Raw genomic sequence first — 15,448 nt, forward strand, 5'->3', positions numbered from 1 at the left:
TATAATCAAATTTGGACAGCTCAATGAAGTCTGCTACACATGGGATGGGGTGGTCAACAACATACAGCATATATATAGTATAGTAATCCATGTTAATAAGGCTGCATTAACCACAAGTACAACTAATTAATTTCAGTAGCTCATATGCAAATTCCCATGCGGATATTATATATTATTATTTCTGGAGTTGAATTCAGACCTAAATAGATTTTGTCAACAAAGGGCGGCTACACTGTAAAAAAAAAAAAAAATTATAAAATTGGGTAAAATTGAAAGATTATTTAACCCATTTATCTAACCTACTATATATCTAGACTATTTTTGTATAACTTTCTTATAATATCCTTAATATATATATATAACACTTAGAAATTTTGTACTCTTTCTTCTTTCTCCATTCCATTCCATTCCATCTGACTTCGCTGATTTTGCAATATGTGAAGTATGCGAAGATAATGTTTGGTTCAGTAGATGATTTTAATTCGCAGATTTCGTAATATGCAAAGCATGCAAAGACAATATTAATCCGCAGATTAACTTTCGTTTTCGCAGATTTCGCAATATACGAAGTAAAAGACGTGTTTTTAGACAGTATTATTTTTGCAGATTTCACAATATACGAAGTAAAAGACGTGTTTTTAGGCAGTATTATTTTCGCATATTGCGAAATCTGCAAAGTGATATATGATAAAAAAAAATGCATAACAACAAGGGTGCAACAATAATTCTAACATTAAAATCATAACATTATCAAAATTTACAACAAGATTGCAACAAAAACAACATTAAAATCATAACATTATCAAAATTTATAACAAAATTGCAACAATAACAACATTAAAATCATTTCAAAGTCAATATGACCAATCTTGATGAAATCCCTGTTTCAGAGAAGAATCCAAGAAAAATCAGCAGGTTTACACATCCTTTGCATCCCAGTACACCGTCTTCTTAAAAGGGATGTTATGTATTCAACTACCTTCACAAAAATTAAATCGTGTTAGGAAGAAAAATGACGATTTGGCTTCGCGAAAGAAGATTCCACGAAGTCTGTGAAGAGAAATGTGCAAGAAAGATAACAATTTGGCTTCGCGAAAAAAGATTCCGCTCCTAAGACTCGAACCTGTGATCTCTTGGTCACACGGCAACAACGTTTACCGTTGCGCCAAGGCTCGCCCTCTATCAATAACCATATGATAAACGCATAAAAACAATGAAAATAACGTCGAATAACGATTTTTTTGATCCACACAAGAAGAAAGAAACCAAGAGATGAGAAGAAACAGGAAGATGAAGAACCATGGCTTAATTTTCTAGCAATAGGAAGATGAAGAATCAAGAGATGAATATAGAGAAAATAGAAATACATGTTGATGAAGAAAATGGTGCAGATTTCGCAATATAAAAGAAGAGAGGAAGATCAAATGTTTGAGAAGGGAAAAGAAACCGTGCAAGGAAGAGGAAGGGGGAAGATGAAAGGTTGGGGTATTTTGAGAAAGTCACATAAAAATAGTCTAGATATGTAGTATATTGGATAAATGAATTAAATATGTAAATTGACCCAATTTTATAATTTCCTACAAAAAAAAAATATAAGTTACAAATTTAAATATGATTATTAGAGAAGATCACGTTTAGTCTTTCACGTTACAAAAAAAAAAAAAAAAAGCAATTTAAGTCTAAATTTTATTAGATGATACATTTGAAACCTTGTTAGATGATATATATGGAAGTGCAATCAATGATTATTTTGTTTTTAATAAAGTAACTATTATTTTATTTTGTTCATCTTTGGATGATGAGATAGAAAATTAATTAGAAAAAAAATAAAGTCATCATTCAATAATAGGAAAAAACAAAGTAACCATAGTATCTCCCATATAAGGATTATGTGCTATTCAAAATTTTGTAATTTGCTCTCTTATAGTATTATTTGGTAATATTTGAGTCTTGAAATATTTTCATAGATGACATTTAATCCAATTTAAATAGAAAATTAACTGATTTATTAATTCTTTTTGTCACATTACACAATTTTTGATACGTGATATTTACATGTGCTAATTGATTTAATTTTTTCCATATAAATTTAATATGTGGATAAATAAAAAAAATTAATTTTTTCTATTTATCTACATATTAAGTCTATATACAAAAGAAAAAAAAATTGTTATATTACATATCATGTGTCAAAAATTGTGTCATGTGACAAAAAAAATTAACAAATCGATTAGTTTTATGTCCAATATGAGTTAAATGTCACCTATGTGGATACTATAGGGGCGAATGTTATCAAATAGTACCACATGCGTCAAATGACCAAATTTTGGATACCGTGTGAGACAAATAGGTGTATTTTGTACTTTGAACAACATCTATTAACCTCGTGAACTTGCTTAAAGTGACCATTGACTTTTTAAAAGGTAAGGGATCAAACAGTTACTCGAACCGAAAAATAAAAATTCGAATCAGAAAAACTAATTAACCAAACTGATGGACATGATGGACACGGTTTAGATTTGTATATGTTAATAACGGTTAACGATTTAGATTTTATATTTTCAAAAACCAACTATTCCGGTTAACCAAACCATATATATATATATATATATATATATATATATATATATATATATATATATATATATTTACTTTACTTATTAATTAATATGCTTCTAAAAAAACTTAATTAATATAAATTATAATGGTTAGCAATAAATTAAAAAAAGTTAAAAAAGTTAGGATTAAAATTAAAAAGTAAAGCACATATGAGATTCCACCACAGTTTGTTGGGCTTGTGATGAAGTGTGTATCGAATGTATTCATGTCTTTTCTTATCAATGGATAGCCTAGGAATTGGTTAAAGCCAACAAGAAGTCTTAGACAGGGGATCCAATCTCCTCATATCTGTTTTTTATATGTGTTGAAGTGTTATCTGCCAACATCAGAAAAGCGGAAGACTCAGATGATTTGCACGGAAGACTCAGATGATTTGCATGGAATTAAAGTCACCCAATACAGTCCAGGTATTTCACATTTATTCTTTGTTGATGATTCCTTTATCTTTGGTAGAGTTACTGTCACCGAAATTGTCAAACTATGCAACATTCTACGAGTATGAACTGTGTTCAAGACATGCAATTAATTTTGATAAGTCTGAAATCTCCTTCAGTACTGGGTGCCTCTTTCCACAATGTTGAATGTTAAAATCACAGGAGCGCTCCTGCAGTATTTGAGTCTCCCAACAGTCATCAGAGGAAGTAAAAAAGCTCTATGTTTTCTAACATCAAAGACGAAAGGTCCGGGGTTGGAAGGAACGGAATTTGTCAGTCGGAGGGAAGCAAGTATTAATCAATGCAGTCATTCAATCAATACCCACATATGTGATGTCCTGTTTTATGTTCCCTGAAACCTTTTGCTCTGAAATTCAACAACTTTTTAGCCGATTCTGGTGGGGTGGTTCTGGCACGAAGCGACTTCTGTGTTGGTTGGCATGGGAGGCACTTTGTCAAACGAAAAAAGATGGGGACTTGGCTTCTGTTGGATGCGGTCATTCAACACTGCTCAATTGGCAAAAATAGGTATGGCGGTTGTCCCGGAACACGGTTTCCTTATGCTCTAGGGTGTTAAAATCGAAATATTTCCCGCAATCACGTATACTAGAAGCAGAGCCTAGCTCGAATTCCAGTTATTTTTGGCAGAGTGTGATGGCAGCAAGACATATTGTACGCGATAACACTTATGTGGCAGGTTGGAGACGACGAAAACATACATATCTGGGAGGATCATTGTGTCTCTTCACTTAATGCTCGGTGACCTTTAGTGTGTCGTCTACCCTCTCGGCCCCGATTAGTGAATGAGCTATTTAATGCTGCATGTACAGATTGGGACTTAAACTTACTTAATTGTATTTTTTCTTACTCTCATTCTGCAAAAATTGCCAAAATCCGAACAAGCCCCTCACGCTACAAAGACGGGAGTTATTGGGGAGCCGCACCAAATGGCTGGTTCTCAGTTCGGTCTTGCTACCACCTGTCGGAACAATGAAGACGGGAGCGATGGGCAATTCCTTCCTCGTTGTCCAGGGCCCCTGATTTCTAGCAACAACTTTGGAAAATAACGATCCCTCCTAAAGTTCTGCATTTTGGCTCGAAATTAGCAAAGAATCCACTTCCGTGTAGCTGGAACCTCTGCCAGCACGGACTGCGGATTGACGAAACTTGCCGAACATGTGGCTATGATATGGAGGACCTCCACCACGTCTTCATACACTGCCCAATGACGACAGCAGTATGGAAAAGTGTAGTGCTGGCAGTCCGATGGGATCGAATTAGGGACCTGATCTCCGAGTATGGTTGATGGAATGTTTGGCGGCGTCAAGTACATCGGATGGTGAGTATGGACTGATTCTCCAATAGTGGATGTGGTACAGGCGCAACCGATTATTACACGAGGGAGTTACAATTGAGGCGAAAGTATTGATAGCTAAGGCCAAAAACGTTTATACCGAATGGCAGCAAACTCACTGTTTGTCGCCTACAACAATGACCGACAACGCACCCCTTAACCCTAACAAGGGCTAGTGTCCCCCTCCCAATGGCATTACTAAAATAAACTGTGATGCCACATGGGAGGGTAACGAGCTTTTCGCTAAGGCCGGAGTGGTTGCTCGAGATTCACTTGGCCACGTTCTGTTTAGCATAGGTATACCACTCAAACCGTGTTTATCAGCAGAAGCAGCTGAGTTGCACGCCATCTGGGAGAGTCTAATTTTGGCTAAAGAACTTAATTCTACACGGATTTGGATTGAATCAGATGCTAAGGGTGTCATTGATATTCTGCACCAAGGCAGTCCACCTCTTTCTGCGCTACATTTCTTGTTTATGAATGTGATCAATTTATCGCAATCTTTTTCTTTATGTTCCTTCAATTTAGTATATCGGGGAGGGAATCAAGTACATAATTTAGCTAGATGTGCAAAGGAGCTACAGTCACCGGTCATTCTCAAGGGCGATTGCTCAAATGCCGTGTGGAACTCTATTTGTATCCATATATTGCTCATATTTGATTTATGCACTATGTTGCCTTTCCAAAAAAAAAAAAGTAAAAAACAAAAATATACATTATTAACAAAATTAATTTCTTAAGTTATCTTTTGAATGTGAAATTTAATTATATTGTATGAATTAAATTTATTTTGATACTTAAAATAATGTTTATTCTCTGGTGAGAGTACGACAACCCAACATAGAGTAGTGGTGCTTGATTTTCGAAGTAAGAGATGCATGAGAAAACGAACACCACAAGTGGAGACTAAGATTAAGTGGTGGAAACTGTAAGGGGAGAATCAACAAAAATTTGTGGATGAGATGGCCAAAAAAGATATTTGGACTTGTAATATGGATTTAGATATAGATTCGATATGGACTAAGATGGAGCATAGTATAAGGGAAGTAGCGAAGGAAGTTCTAGGGGAATCTAAAGGTAGCATGCCACCGGGTAAGGACACATCTTGGTGGACAGAAGAAGTACGACAAACAGTAAAGAGTAAGCGAGAATCCTATAAAATATTAGGGAAGTGCAGGAGTGATGAGAACTACGAAAAGTACAAAGGGAAGTAAAGAAGTTCATACGAGATGCTAGAGCAAATGTGAATCGGGATTTATACACAAGATTGGATACGAAGGAAGGGGAAAGACACATATATAGAATTGCTCGGATGAGAGATAGGAAGACGCGAGATCTCGAAAAAGTTAAATGTGTGAAGGATGTGGACCAAAAAGTCATAGTTGGAGATAAGGATATCAAGGAACGATGGAGGTTCTATTTTGATAACTTATTTAATGGAGATCGCGGACAAGATGTTGGAGATATAAGTATCCCTCACGATATGATAAATCGTGAATGCATACGGAGAATTCAAAAGGGTGAAGTCAAAATGGCATTAAATAAGATGAGATTGAAGAAAGCAGTAGAACCTGATGGCATCCCTATTGAGATTTGGAGATGTTTGGGAGAGAGAGGAATCGAATGGTTAACGACGTTTTTCAACAAAATTTGGAGAAACAATAAGATGCCATCAGAATGGAGGAAAAGTTATCATAATCCCATTGTATAAGAACAAAGGCGATGTCCAAGATTGTGCCAACTATCGAGGAATCAAATTAATGAGTCACACTATGAAACTGTGGGAGCGAGTGATCGAACAAAGGGTACGAAGGACGGCGAAGATCTCGGAAAACCAGTTCCGCTTTATGCCGGGAAGATCAAATATGGAAGCCATCCATCTAATGAGACAATTAATGGAGCACTATCGAAATAAGAAGAAAGACTTGCATATGGTTTTCATTGACTTGGAGAAGGCATATGATAAGGTACCAAGGGAAGTACTTTGGTGGGCCTTAATAAGGAAAGGCATTTCGCGGAAATATATTGACATCATAAAGAATATGTATGAGGGAGCATGCACGAGTGTACGCACCAGTGTTGGGAAGACTGAAGAGTTCCCTATTACGATTGGAGTGCATCAAGGTCCTGCACTAAGCCCATTTCTTTTTGCCATTGTTATGGATGAACTAACGAGTTCACTTCAAGATGGTATACCATGGTGCATGTTCTTTGCAGATGATATTGTGTTGGTTGATGAGACGAAAGAATGCGTGGAGAGGAAGTTGGAACTATGGAGACAAACTTTAGAATCTAGAGGCTTTAAGTTGAGCCGAAGTAAGACAGAATATTTGGAGTGTAAGTTTAGCGGCGATAGGAGTAGGGAGGCATGGACAATCACCCTAGATGGGAGAGTTGTTCAGGCATCGGATTGCTTTCGGTATTTAGGATCTATTATCCAAACGGGTGGAGAAGTAGATGGAGATGTTGCTCATAGAATTAAATCTGGTTGGGCAAAGTGGAAGAGTGCTACGAGTTTCCTTTGTGACCCCGGCATACGTAATAGATTGAAGGAAAAATTCTACCGCACGGCAATCAGACCAGCACTGTTATATTGTACGGAGTGTTGGGCAGTGAAACACTGTCACACTCATAAGATATCGGTGGTGGAGATGCGTATGTTGAGATGGATGTGTGGTCATACGAGAAAGGACCGGATGAGTAATGAAATAATTAGGACAAAAATAGGGGTTACATTTAATGAGAATAAAATGAGGGAAAACCGACTAAGGTGGTTTGGTCATGTAAGACGAAGGGCGCTTGATGCGCCGGTTATGAGGACTGAAGAGTGGCAAAGTGATGTAGTGATGAGGGGTAGGGGAAGACCTAAGCAAACTTGGAGGAGGAGGATCAAGAGCGATATGAGTTTATTGGGGATTGAGGAAAATATGGTAGTGGATAGAACAGAGTGGAGGGAGAGAATTTCTGTCGCTGACACGACTTGATTTCACGGTTTTATACGATGGTTCATGTTAGCCGATCCCGAATCATTTCGAGACTAAGGCTTTGTTGTTGTTGTTGTAATAATTAAAATAATGTTTATTGAACAATTAGTTTGTTTTAAATATCTAAACAAAAAATGCGGTTAATTTTCTCTATCTTATAAATAGAATAAGATGACTGCACTACATGAAAAGTGCATCACCCACCATAGAATTCAATTCCTCTTCTTCGGTTTTAAAACTCAGCTAACTTAGATATCGCAGTGAGTTCCCCGGTTTTCAACCCCTCCTTTAACTCCTTAAATGATTCATCGACTAACAGTTCATCCAAAAGTTCCTCTTACAATCCTCTAATATCAAATACCAATTATATATATAACCAACAACAACAAAAGGGAAAATTCAAGATATTAACATGAATCCAAACATCAATCAACTGGCTGAGATGTTTGAACCACAATCACGGAAGATCAGCTCATGGAACAACTTCAGTGTTTAGTTCAACTGTTATTAACCTTTTCAGATGTATCTAACAATTGATCCAAATACCTCAAACAACTTGAGGTGATAAAAAAAGGCCCCCGCCATATAGAACTTAAGTTAAGCATATCACTGTAAAAGCAACTTGAAGGAGCTAACCAATCGTTTTCAAAGTTGGAGGGGTCATTAAATTTATCGGGACAAGTTTCGGTGCTACACATGTATTAGGCGGGAAAAAAAATCCTTAAGCAAGTCAACCATTCAAAAAAGTTACATCATTGTGTACTAAACTTTGGTAAAAGAAAAAAAAAAAAAAGCATCAGTAACAACCACACCAGTAATATTTTCACTCTTTGCTAAGTAATCATTCAGCTGTAGATCTGATTTGTACACACAAAAATTTACAAATGTGGCTCCCAAAAGCATGGAGTAGCGCAAAAGCAAGTCCTTTTCGGACTTTCCGTTCGCAAAATTACCAAGTTTAACATGGCATGATTTGTATTTACACTAAAACTATAAATAGAATGTTGGTTTCAAAACAGTAACAAGGTTTAGCAATCAGAAGACCTGGGTTGCTTGCATCCATGCTCCGGTATTAGATTCTCCGAGGCAGCTCTCTTTGGTCTCAACTGCAAGGAAAATGCCCATGAACAGTTAAAAAAAATGATATGTCATGTGATACTGATGCATCAATAACCAACCTTCTCTTCCGTCCCCTTGTAGATGTTCCTCAGAAGAATATTTTTGGCTTCAGTAGTTATCACTGCCAAGACAATTTTCAGAAAAAATGAGGATATTATATTACCTTTGGATCAACCAAATTCCAGAAAAATATGTACTAAATAAGCAAGAGTTGTGCAAGTCCAGCTGATTGAACTTGCTCAAGTTAAGTTTCAAAAGCTAGAATTGATCGTGCAGTACAAGCTTTCGGTGAATGTGCGGAAACTACCAACAATGACTAGCATTAGTAAAGGCCTATGAACATCCTAGAGCATCCAGCGCTCTATCAAAAGTGACGAGCAATTCATTTCAAATGTTGAAAGATAATAAGGAAGTTTGATACAAGAGATTGAGTATATTTTCTCACCAAATAACGGATCTAAAACTGGGGAAGCATTGTTATAGAAGTATTAGCTCTTTAGGAATAACAGATTTAAAATGTGTGGAAACTCTTATATATATCTATCTACTGTTTGGAATAGAACATCAAATATGAGCTACAAAAAGAAGAATCAAACAGGAACTCAATCTCCCTATTCCTTTGCTAGAGTATATGCTCGTCCATGTTAAATTCTCCGTTTTAACACCATACTTTCTTCAATAAAAGATTGCATTTTGTTCTAAAGAAATCTGTTGTCCTCTAAGAAAGAACTAAAGAAAAAAAATTGAAGAAGCATTCTTAAATATCATGAAAGGCTTAGGTTATTGTTGCTTATAAATTCTCAACATAGAAACTAACATAGGTTATTCGATGGATGAAGTCAAAAAATGATGCCGTGAACAAAGACGAGCACATTCTAACACAGAGAGAAGTACTCTTGTATGATATCAAAAGATGATAAATTTAGCAGAAACATTCAAAAGCAACTCATAAAAGTCATTGGAGATGAAATATAAGGACTCAGGTTTGACAGTTCAGTTTCTTACCTTGATTGGGTGGTGGAAGAGTCCGGTTGTGAGTTGGATGATAAGTAGCTGGAGTCATTTTCTACATACAACAACAACAAAGCCTTAATCCCGAAATGATTCGGAGTCATTTTCTACATAGAAGCATGAAATTATCTAAATAAAAACGGAAATGCTATCTGATCTCAGCATAAGAATCATAATTGAAATTTTAAGAAGCATTTCATACACATAAAATGATGAACAGAAAAACAATTCTTTGGTCATTTAGGTTCATCTAAACAAGAACAAATCCTAAGATAATCCAATATCATACTAGTGTCATTATGGATTCTTTAGCAAGTAAATTAGCATGCAGCAAAAACAAGCTTGACCAGAAAACTCCAGTAGCTAAAAAGCACAACATATTTTAGACATCGGGAAGCAAGTTTCAAAGGTCAATCTATTGGACACCCACAACGCCCTCACATCCAAAATAATAGTAGATTGGCTCCCTAAACTTTGCAAGTGTCTCACCAGCTCTTTGAACTTGATTATTCCATATCACCAACTCCCTGAACTTGTCCATAAAAGTAGATTAGCTCCCTAGACTTTATAAGTGTCTCACCAACTCCCTAAACTTGCTTATTTGGTAGACACTTATAAAGTTCAAGGAGCTAATCTACTTTTATGGACAAGTTCGCGGAACTGGTGATACGAAATAATCAAGTTCAAGGAGCTCGTGAGACACCTGTAAAGTTTAGGGAGCCAATCTACTATTATGGACAAGTTCAGGGAGATGGTGATGTATTAGGCCTAGAATAAATATACTAGTAGTATGTGCAAGCACATGAATATTCATATTAAATCTAAGCCGCAGATGCTTCGATTCTCCACCTTAGGATTCTAATAAACATAGATCAAATGGTGAATGACCAAATATTGTATGGTCATTAAGGTCCATGTGATTAAAACCGTGCGCAAGCATGGCATATATTAAGGGGTATTTGTTTACTCTATTTTCCCCTCCTATTTGCCTTTTTATATTAAAAGGGAGAGTTTTAGGTATTTGGTTAAGGAACTACTGTTATTGTTTTATACATGAAAAACAACATTTTCCAACAGCAAACAGTGGATAAACCAAACGGGTCCTAAAGCCTTTGAACTTTGTTTCATATGTAATCTGACCCATTACTGCTAAAGTTGCAACCTTTTCTGATACGGCACATAATCATGACAGCTTCAATCTGAAAACCACTAAGAAATTGCATACATTCACCTGAGCAATGTGTTACTACATCATTCTATCACCAGTTTTAGGCTGTCAATTTTTTACACAACATTTATAGAAACAACCCGTTTGACACAATCCATTTGACACTGTAATGAAACCAATTGAACTAAAAGCTTGAGCTCATAGTTGAAGGCCCAATTCATATTAATATCTGACACACCCTGCACGCAAATGCCCATTGGACTTGAAGCGTGCACAACACAGGCCTATATTACCATGTCCTGCAATTAAATCAACAAATGAGATTTTTTACACGACAACATTTATAGAAACAACCCGTTGACACAATCCATTTGACACTGTCATGAAACCAATTGAACTAAAAGCTTGAGCTGATAGTTGAAGGTCCAATTCATACTAATATCTGACACACCCTGCACGCAAATGCTCGTTGGGCTTGAAGCATGCACAACACAGGCCCATGTTACCATGTCCTGCAATTAAATCAACAAATGAGGTGGCCAAGATTCGTAGCCTTGATCACTTGGTCAGAGAGACTCTCATATCATGTCATGGAACCAATTGAACTAAAAGTTTAAGCTGATAGTTGAAGGCTCAATTCATACTAATATATGACACATAGAATTATCATTTTTGTTGCATCCGTATCATATATAATCATTTCGAATATACAAATCATATAACACGATTACGACATGACAACCCTAACCAGCTTTATCATATAACACAATAAACTCAATCCCCATGAAAGGTCTCTGAATTATGAAGCCACGGATACTTAACATTGATCAAAGCTCAAAATTGCCATTGAGTACACTTGCTTTTTCCAACAAATCAATCCAGTCAAGATCTTTAGCATTGTAACTATACATATAACTTCTAATCTAGGGGTTTCAAAACTAGTTATCGTGCATAATCGTATTATATGATCCATATATTCCACATGATTATATATGATATAAATGAAACAAAAATGATAATCTTGGCAAATATATCGTCTGTCAAGCAGATTGTATTTGTAAATCATGTTGTTGTCACAGCAATTGAGAGCCTTATTGTTATGAATCCACTAATAATCTATCCATTATTGCAATGCTACAACAGTCAAGCTAAGTTAAATCACCAAACAAGAACTGCATTTTGGACAGCTGTAACTTAAGCAAGAATGTTACCATTCATCTCACAAAAACACAATTACTGAACTTGAGCCTTTACAATTAGGCAAAACAAAGTTTCTAATCAAACACCATGAACACAATTAAGTAAACCCAGAAACAAAATCTAAAAACCCAATTACATGACTTATCAAAATGAGAACTTTAATATCTCATCAAGCATTGAGCTTCAAAGATAATCTAACAAAGATGAGATTTTGTATGATTGTAAGAGAAAAGCGAGAAAATAGGAAATTGGGCTTGGTTTATAGATAAGAGGAGGGTTTACTCACCGAAGGATTGGCACGATCAGTGGGTCTAAGTTGGGTAAAGTTGTGAGGGTCAAATGAAGGCCAGTCGCCGAGCAAAGACCCCATAGAATGCGGGAATTGGGTATCCAAAATCTAGAGAGAGAAAGAGAGTAGGAAAGAGCGAGAGAAGTGGGGAGGACAATGCTTGATTTTAGAACTAATTTAACCTGGTCTCGTTTGCAATTTGCATGGGTTTTTATTTTTGGTCAGTTGGTCTTTATCTATTTGCATTGACCAATATAACAATTGGATTTAGCCTCTGTCCGAGAGTTTTGGAGGTTAAAGGAGGTTAGGTTAGCCATTGTTTAGAAGGAGGTTAATAGGAGTAAACACAAGTAATGAAAGGTTAAGTATTAAGTTAATCTTATTTGAAAGTTATTTTTTAAAAGTAAATGGACGTTAATGGGGTTAAATGTTTACTTCCTCTAACCTCCAAAACTCTAACCTCCAAAGGTTAACGAACGTAAAGATTTTTTTTTTTTTTTTGTAGGGAGTAACGTAAAGATTTTTAAAATTTATTGTCTCTGCAGAGTAAATTTAACCTTCATTCCCCCTCCATATTTAAACTCTCAAACGAAGTGAAACATTTAACCTCATTTACATCCTATAAACTCTCAAACAATGTTAATTTTTAACTTTCCTTTCCATCACCTCTCTTTTCTTTCCATTACCTCATTTAACTCTCACCTCCGTTAATGTCCAAACTCCCAAACAAAGGCTTAGAGTTAAAGGAGATAATGAAAAAGGAAAGGAAGTGATAGAAAGGAAAGTTACAAATTAACCTTGTTTGAAAGTTGTAGAATGTATATGGGGTTAAATTTTTAACTTCATTTGGAAATTTAAATATGGAGGTGAATTAAAGTTAAAATTACTCTGTAGAGACAAAAAAAAAATTTAAAAAGCTTTACTCTCAAAAACCCACAATTTGGAGGTTAAAGTTTGGAGGTTAGAGGGTTAAACATTTAACCTTCATTTAGATGTTGTTTGATAAAACTGAAAATTAAGTGCTGAATTTTAAGTACTGAACATTATAAAAACTGAAAGTGTTAAACTGTCAAATTGTTTGGTTTATGTTGAAAATTAAGTGCTGAATATTATCAATCTGTTTGATAACTCTAATACGAGAAAATATAAAACAATAAATTGGACAACTTTGTCCTTTTATATACATGGTAAATAATTTATTGGTCTCCTACTTTTTACCTAACACACTGGTTAGTCCTTCTATTTTGAGAAACACATTATAAAGTCCATATCATTTGTCAACGTTAATCCTTTGGTCATTCTATCTATTTTTTTTAGACTTTTAATCGTTATATTTAGCATTAACAGACAGACAGACGGAAAATAACAGATTAATATGATCATTTTGTACTATAATATGGTTGTCCTGGAAGCTAAGATATATTCGGTTAAAAATCTAAAAGAAAATAGATAAAAGGACCAAAAGATTAATATTGACAAAATATATGAACCTTATAATGTGTTTTTTAAAATAAAATTACTAAACAATATGTTACGTATAAAAAATGGGAACTAATAAGTTATTTACCTTTATATTCTTATATATATATATATTTTTTTGGTAGGCAAAGGAAGAAAATAAAAAACCAAAAAAAATTAACCCGGGATTAGCCTGGGAAAGCTAACCCCAACTTGATCAGCAGAAAGTAAAGACAAAAGGAAGTCCGGAGGCGACGAGAAGGTAAAGACCCCAATCATCCTCTCCTGGCCCTCAGCCGCAAGGCGGTCGGCAACCTTGTTCTGCTCTCTGAAAACATGCCCAAAACTGATTGTATCAAATGAAGAACATAGCCTTTTGATCCCTTTAAGTAAATTTTGGCTGCCTAGACAAGAGGACCTATTATCAGAGATAATCTTCACATCTTCAAGGTTGTCGGATTCCACAATCAACCTTTTTAACCCCAGGTTCTTAGCGAGCCTAAGCCCAGAGAAAATACCCTAGAGCTCAGCAGAGAAAGAAGAACCCACTCCTGGGTTCTGAGCAAAGCCCGACACCCAAGCACCGCTAGCGTCTCTCAAGACTCCACCAGCTGCGATCCTTCCATTCGAGAGACAGGAGCCATCAGTATTTAATTTCACAGTCTCTTCCCCGGGTTTGTTCCAACCCAATAACTGAACCACCTTCTTCTGGCAAGTAAAAGGTAAACCCTCCTCCTTAAAGCTCTCAAAAATAAAATTAATTTTTTTAGAAAAAATGCAAGCAAGTTAGGAAAGATAAGTGCTCCTTCTTCAAAGATATCCGCATTCCTCCACTGCCACAGCTGGTGACAAACAACAGCAAAGAGAATAGCACCATGTTCAAGCTCAGGTAATAACAAACCTTTAATCCCATCAATGAACCAATCCTGACCAGGATAGGCCAAGAATTTAGGAAGCAAATAGTTCAGAAGGACTTCCCTCCAAACTTTGTTGCTCTTCTCACAGTCCTTAAGAGAATGACAAATAGTTTCAGCCTGACCTTTGCATCTACTGCAAGTATCATCCTCCACTAAATGGCGTCTTTTCCTTTCCACATTAGTGAGAAGCCTGTTCTTAGCCCCAAGCCACAAGAAACTCTGAATACGATAGGGAACCTTCAAGGCCCAAATGCTCTTCCAATCCATTGAAGGAGGATAATCCGAGTTAACATAGAACGCCTCAAATGCAGATTTACAAGAAAATGCCCCGTTATTTGTAAGGGACCAACAATGACTATCCCTATCACCCTCCTCACTGCTCACTTTTACACCCCGGATCTTCTTATATATATTCTTTTATATATATAATTTTATCATTTGATATTTATTCAATCATTCTAAAAAAAAAAGAAAAAAAAAATGGATACAATATTATAAATACTCAAATGAAATGAAACTATAAAATTATATTAAAAAAAAAATTATTAGGAAGAGGAAGAGTGGAATACGTGTGATTGTAGGGTGTAACAGTAAATTGGTTAAAAACAATTAAATGTTTATAACTTACCCTGTTAAGGGTAAATTTTAAGTCAGTGAATTTTAACTTAATTTAGCAATTTAAATGATTTATAAAAAGTGGTTATTAAACACACTTATTTAATTTAAGCGTTGAATATACTAATTTAAGTGCTTTTTTTAGTTATCAAACAAGGCCTTATTTTCAAAAAAAAAAAAAAAACTTCTTTCAAATAAGGTTAATTTGATATTTAATCTTGCATTACTCTCATTTACTTCCATTAACCCCTCACAAATAAGGGTTTAGGTTTAACCACTA

General features: G+C 35.5%; 1 protein-coding gene across 1 annotated transcript; it reads right to left on the minus strand.

Annotated features, from left to right (window-relative positions):
- Nucleotides 1-8,209: 8,209 nt before the first annotated feature.
- Nucleotides 8,210-12,391, minus strand: LOC136210864 (DET1- and DDB1-associated protein 1). Its single transcript, XM_066002283.1, has 4 exons — nt 12,176-12,391; nt 9,516-9,576; nt 8,570-8,631; nt 8,210-8,497 (listed from the first exon to the last, which is right to left on the minus strand). The coding sequence occupies exons 1-4, from the start codon at nt 12,257-12,259 to the stop codon at nt 8,420-8,422; spliced, it is 285 nt and encodes a 94-aa protein (XP_065858355.1). The 5' UTR covers nt 12,260-12,391; the 3' UTR covers nt 8,210-8,419.
- Between the last annotated feature and the right edge of the window lie 3,057 nt (nt 12,392-15,448).

This window comes from Euphorbia lathyris, chromosome 1, assembly GCF_963576675.1.
Source record: "Euphorbia lathyris chromosome 1, ddEupLath1.1, whole genome shotgun sequence".
Taxonomy (NCBI): Eukaryota; Viridiplantae; Streptophyta; class Magnoliopsida; order Malpighiales; family Euphorbiaceae; genus Euphorbia; species Euphorbia lathyris.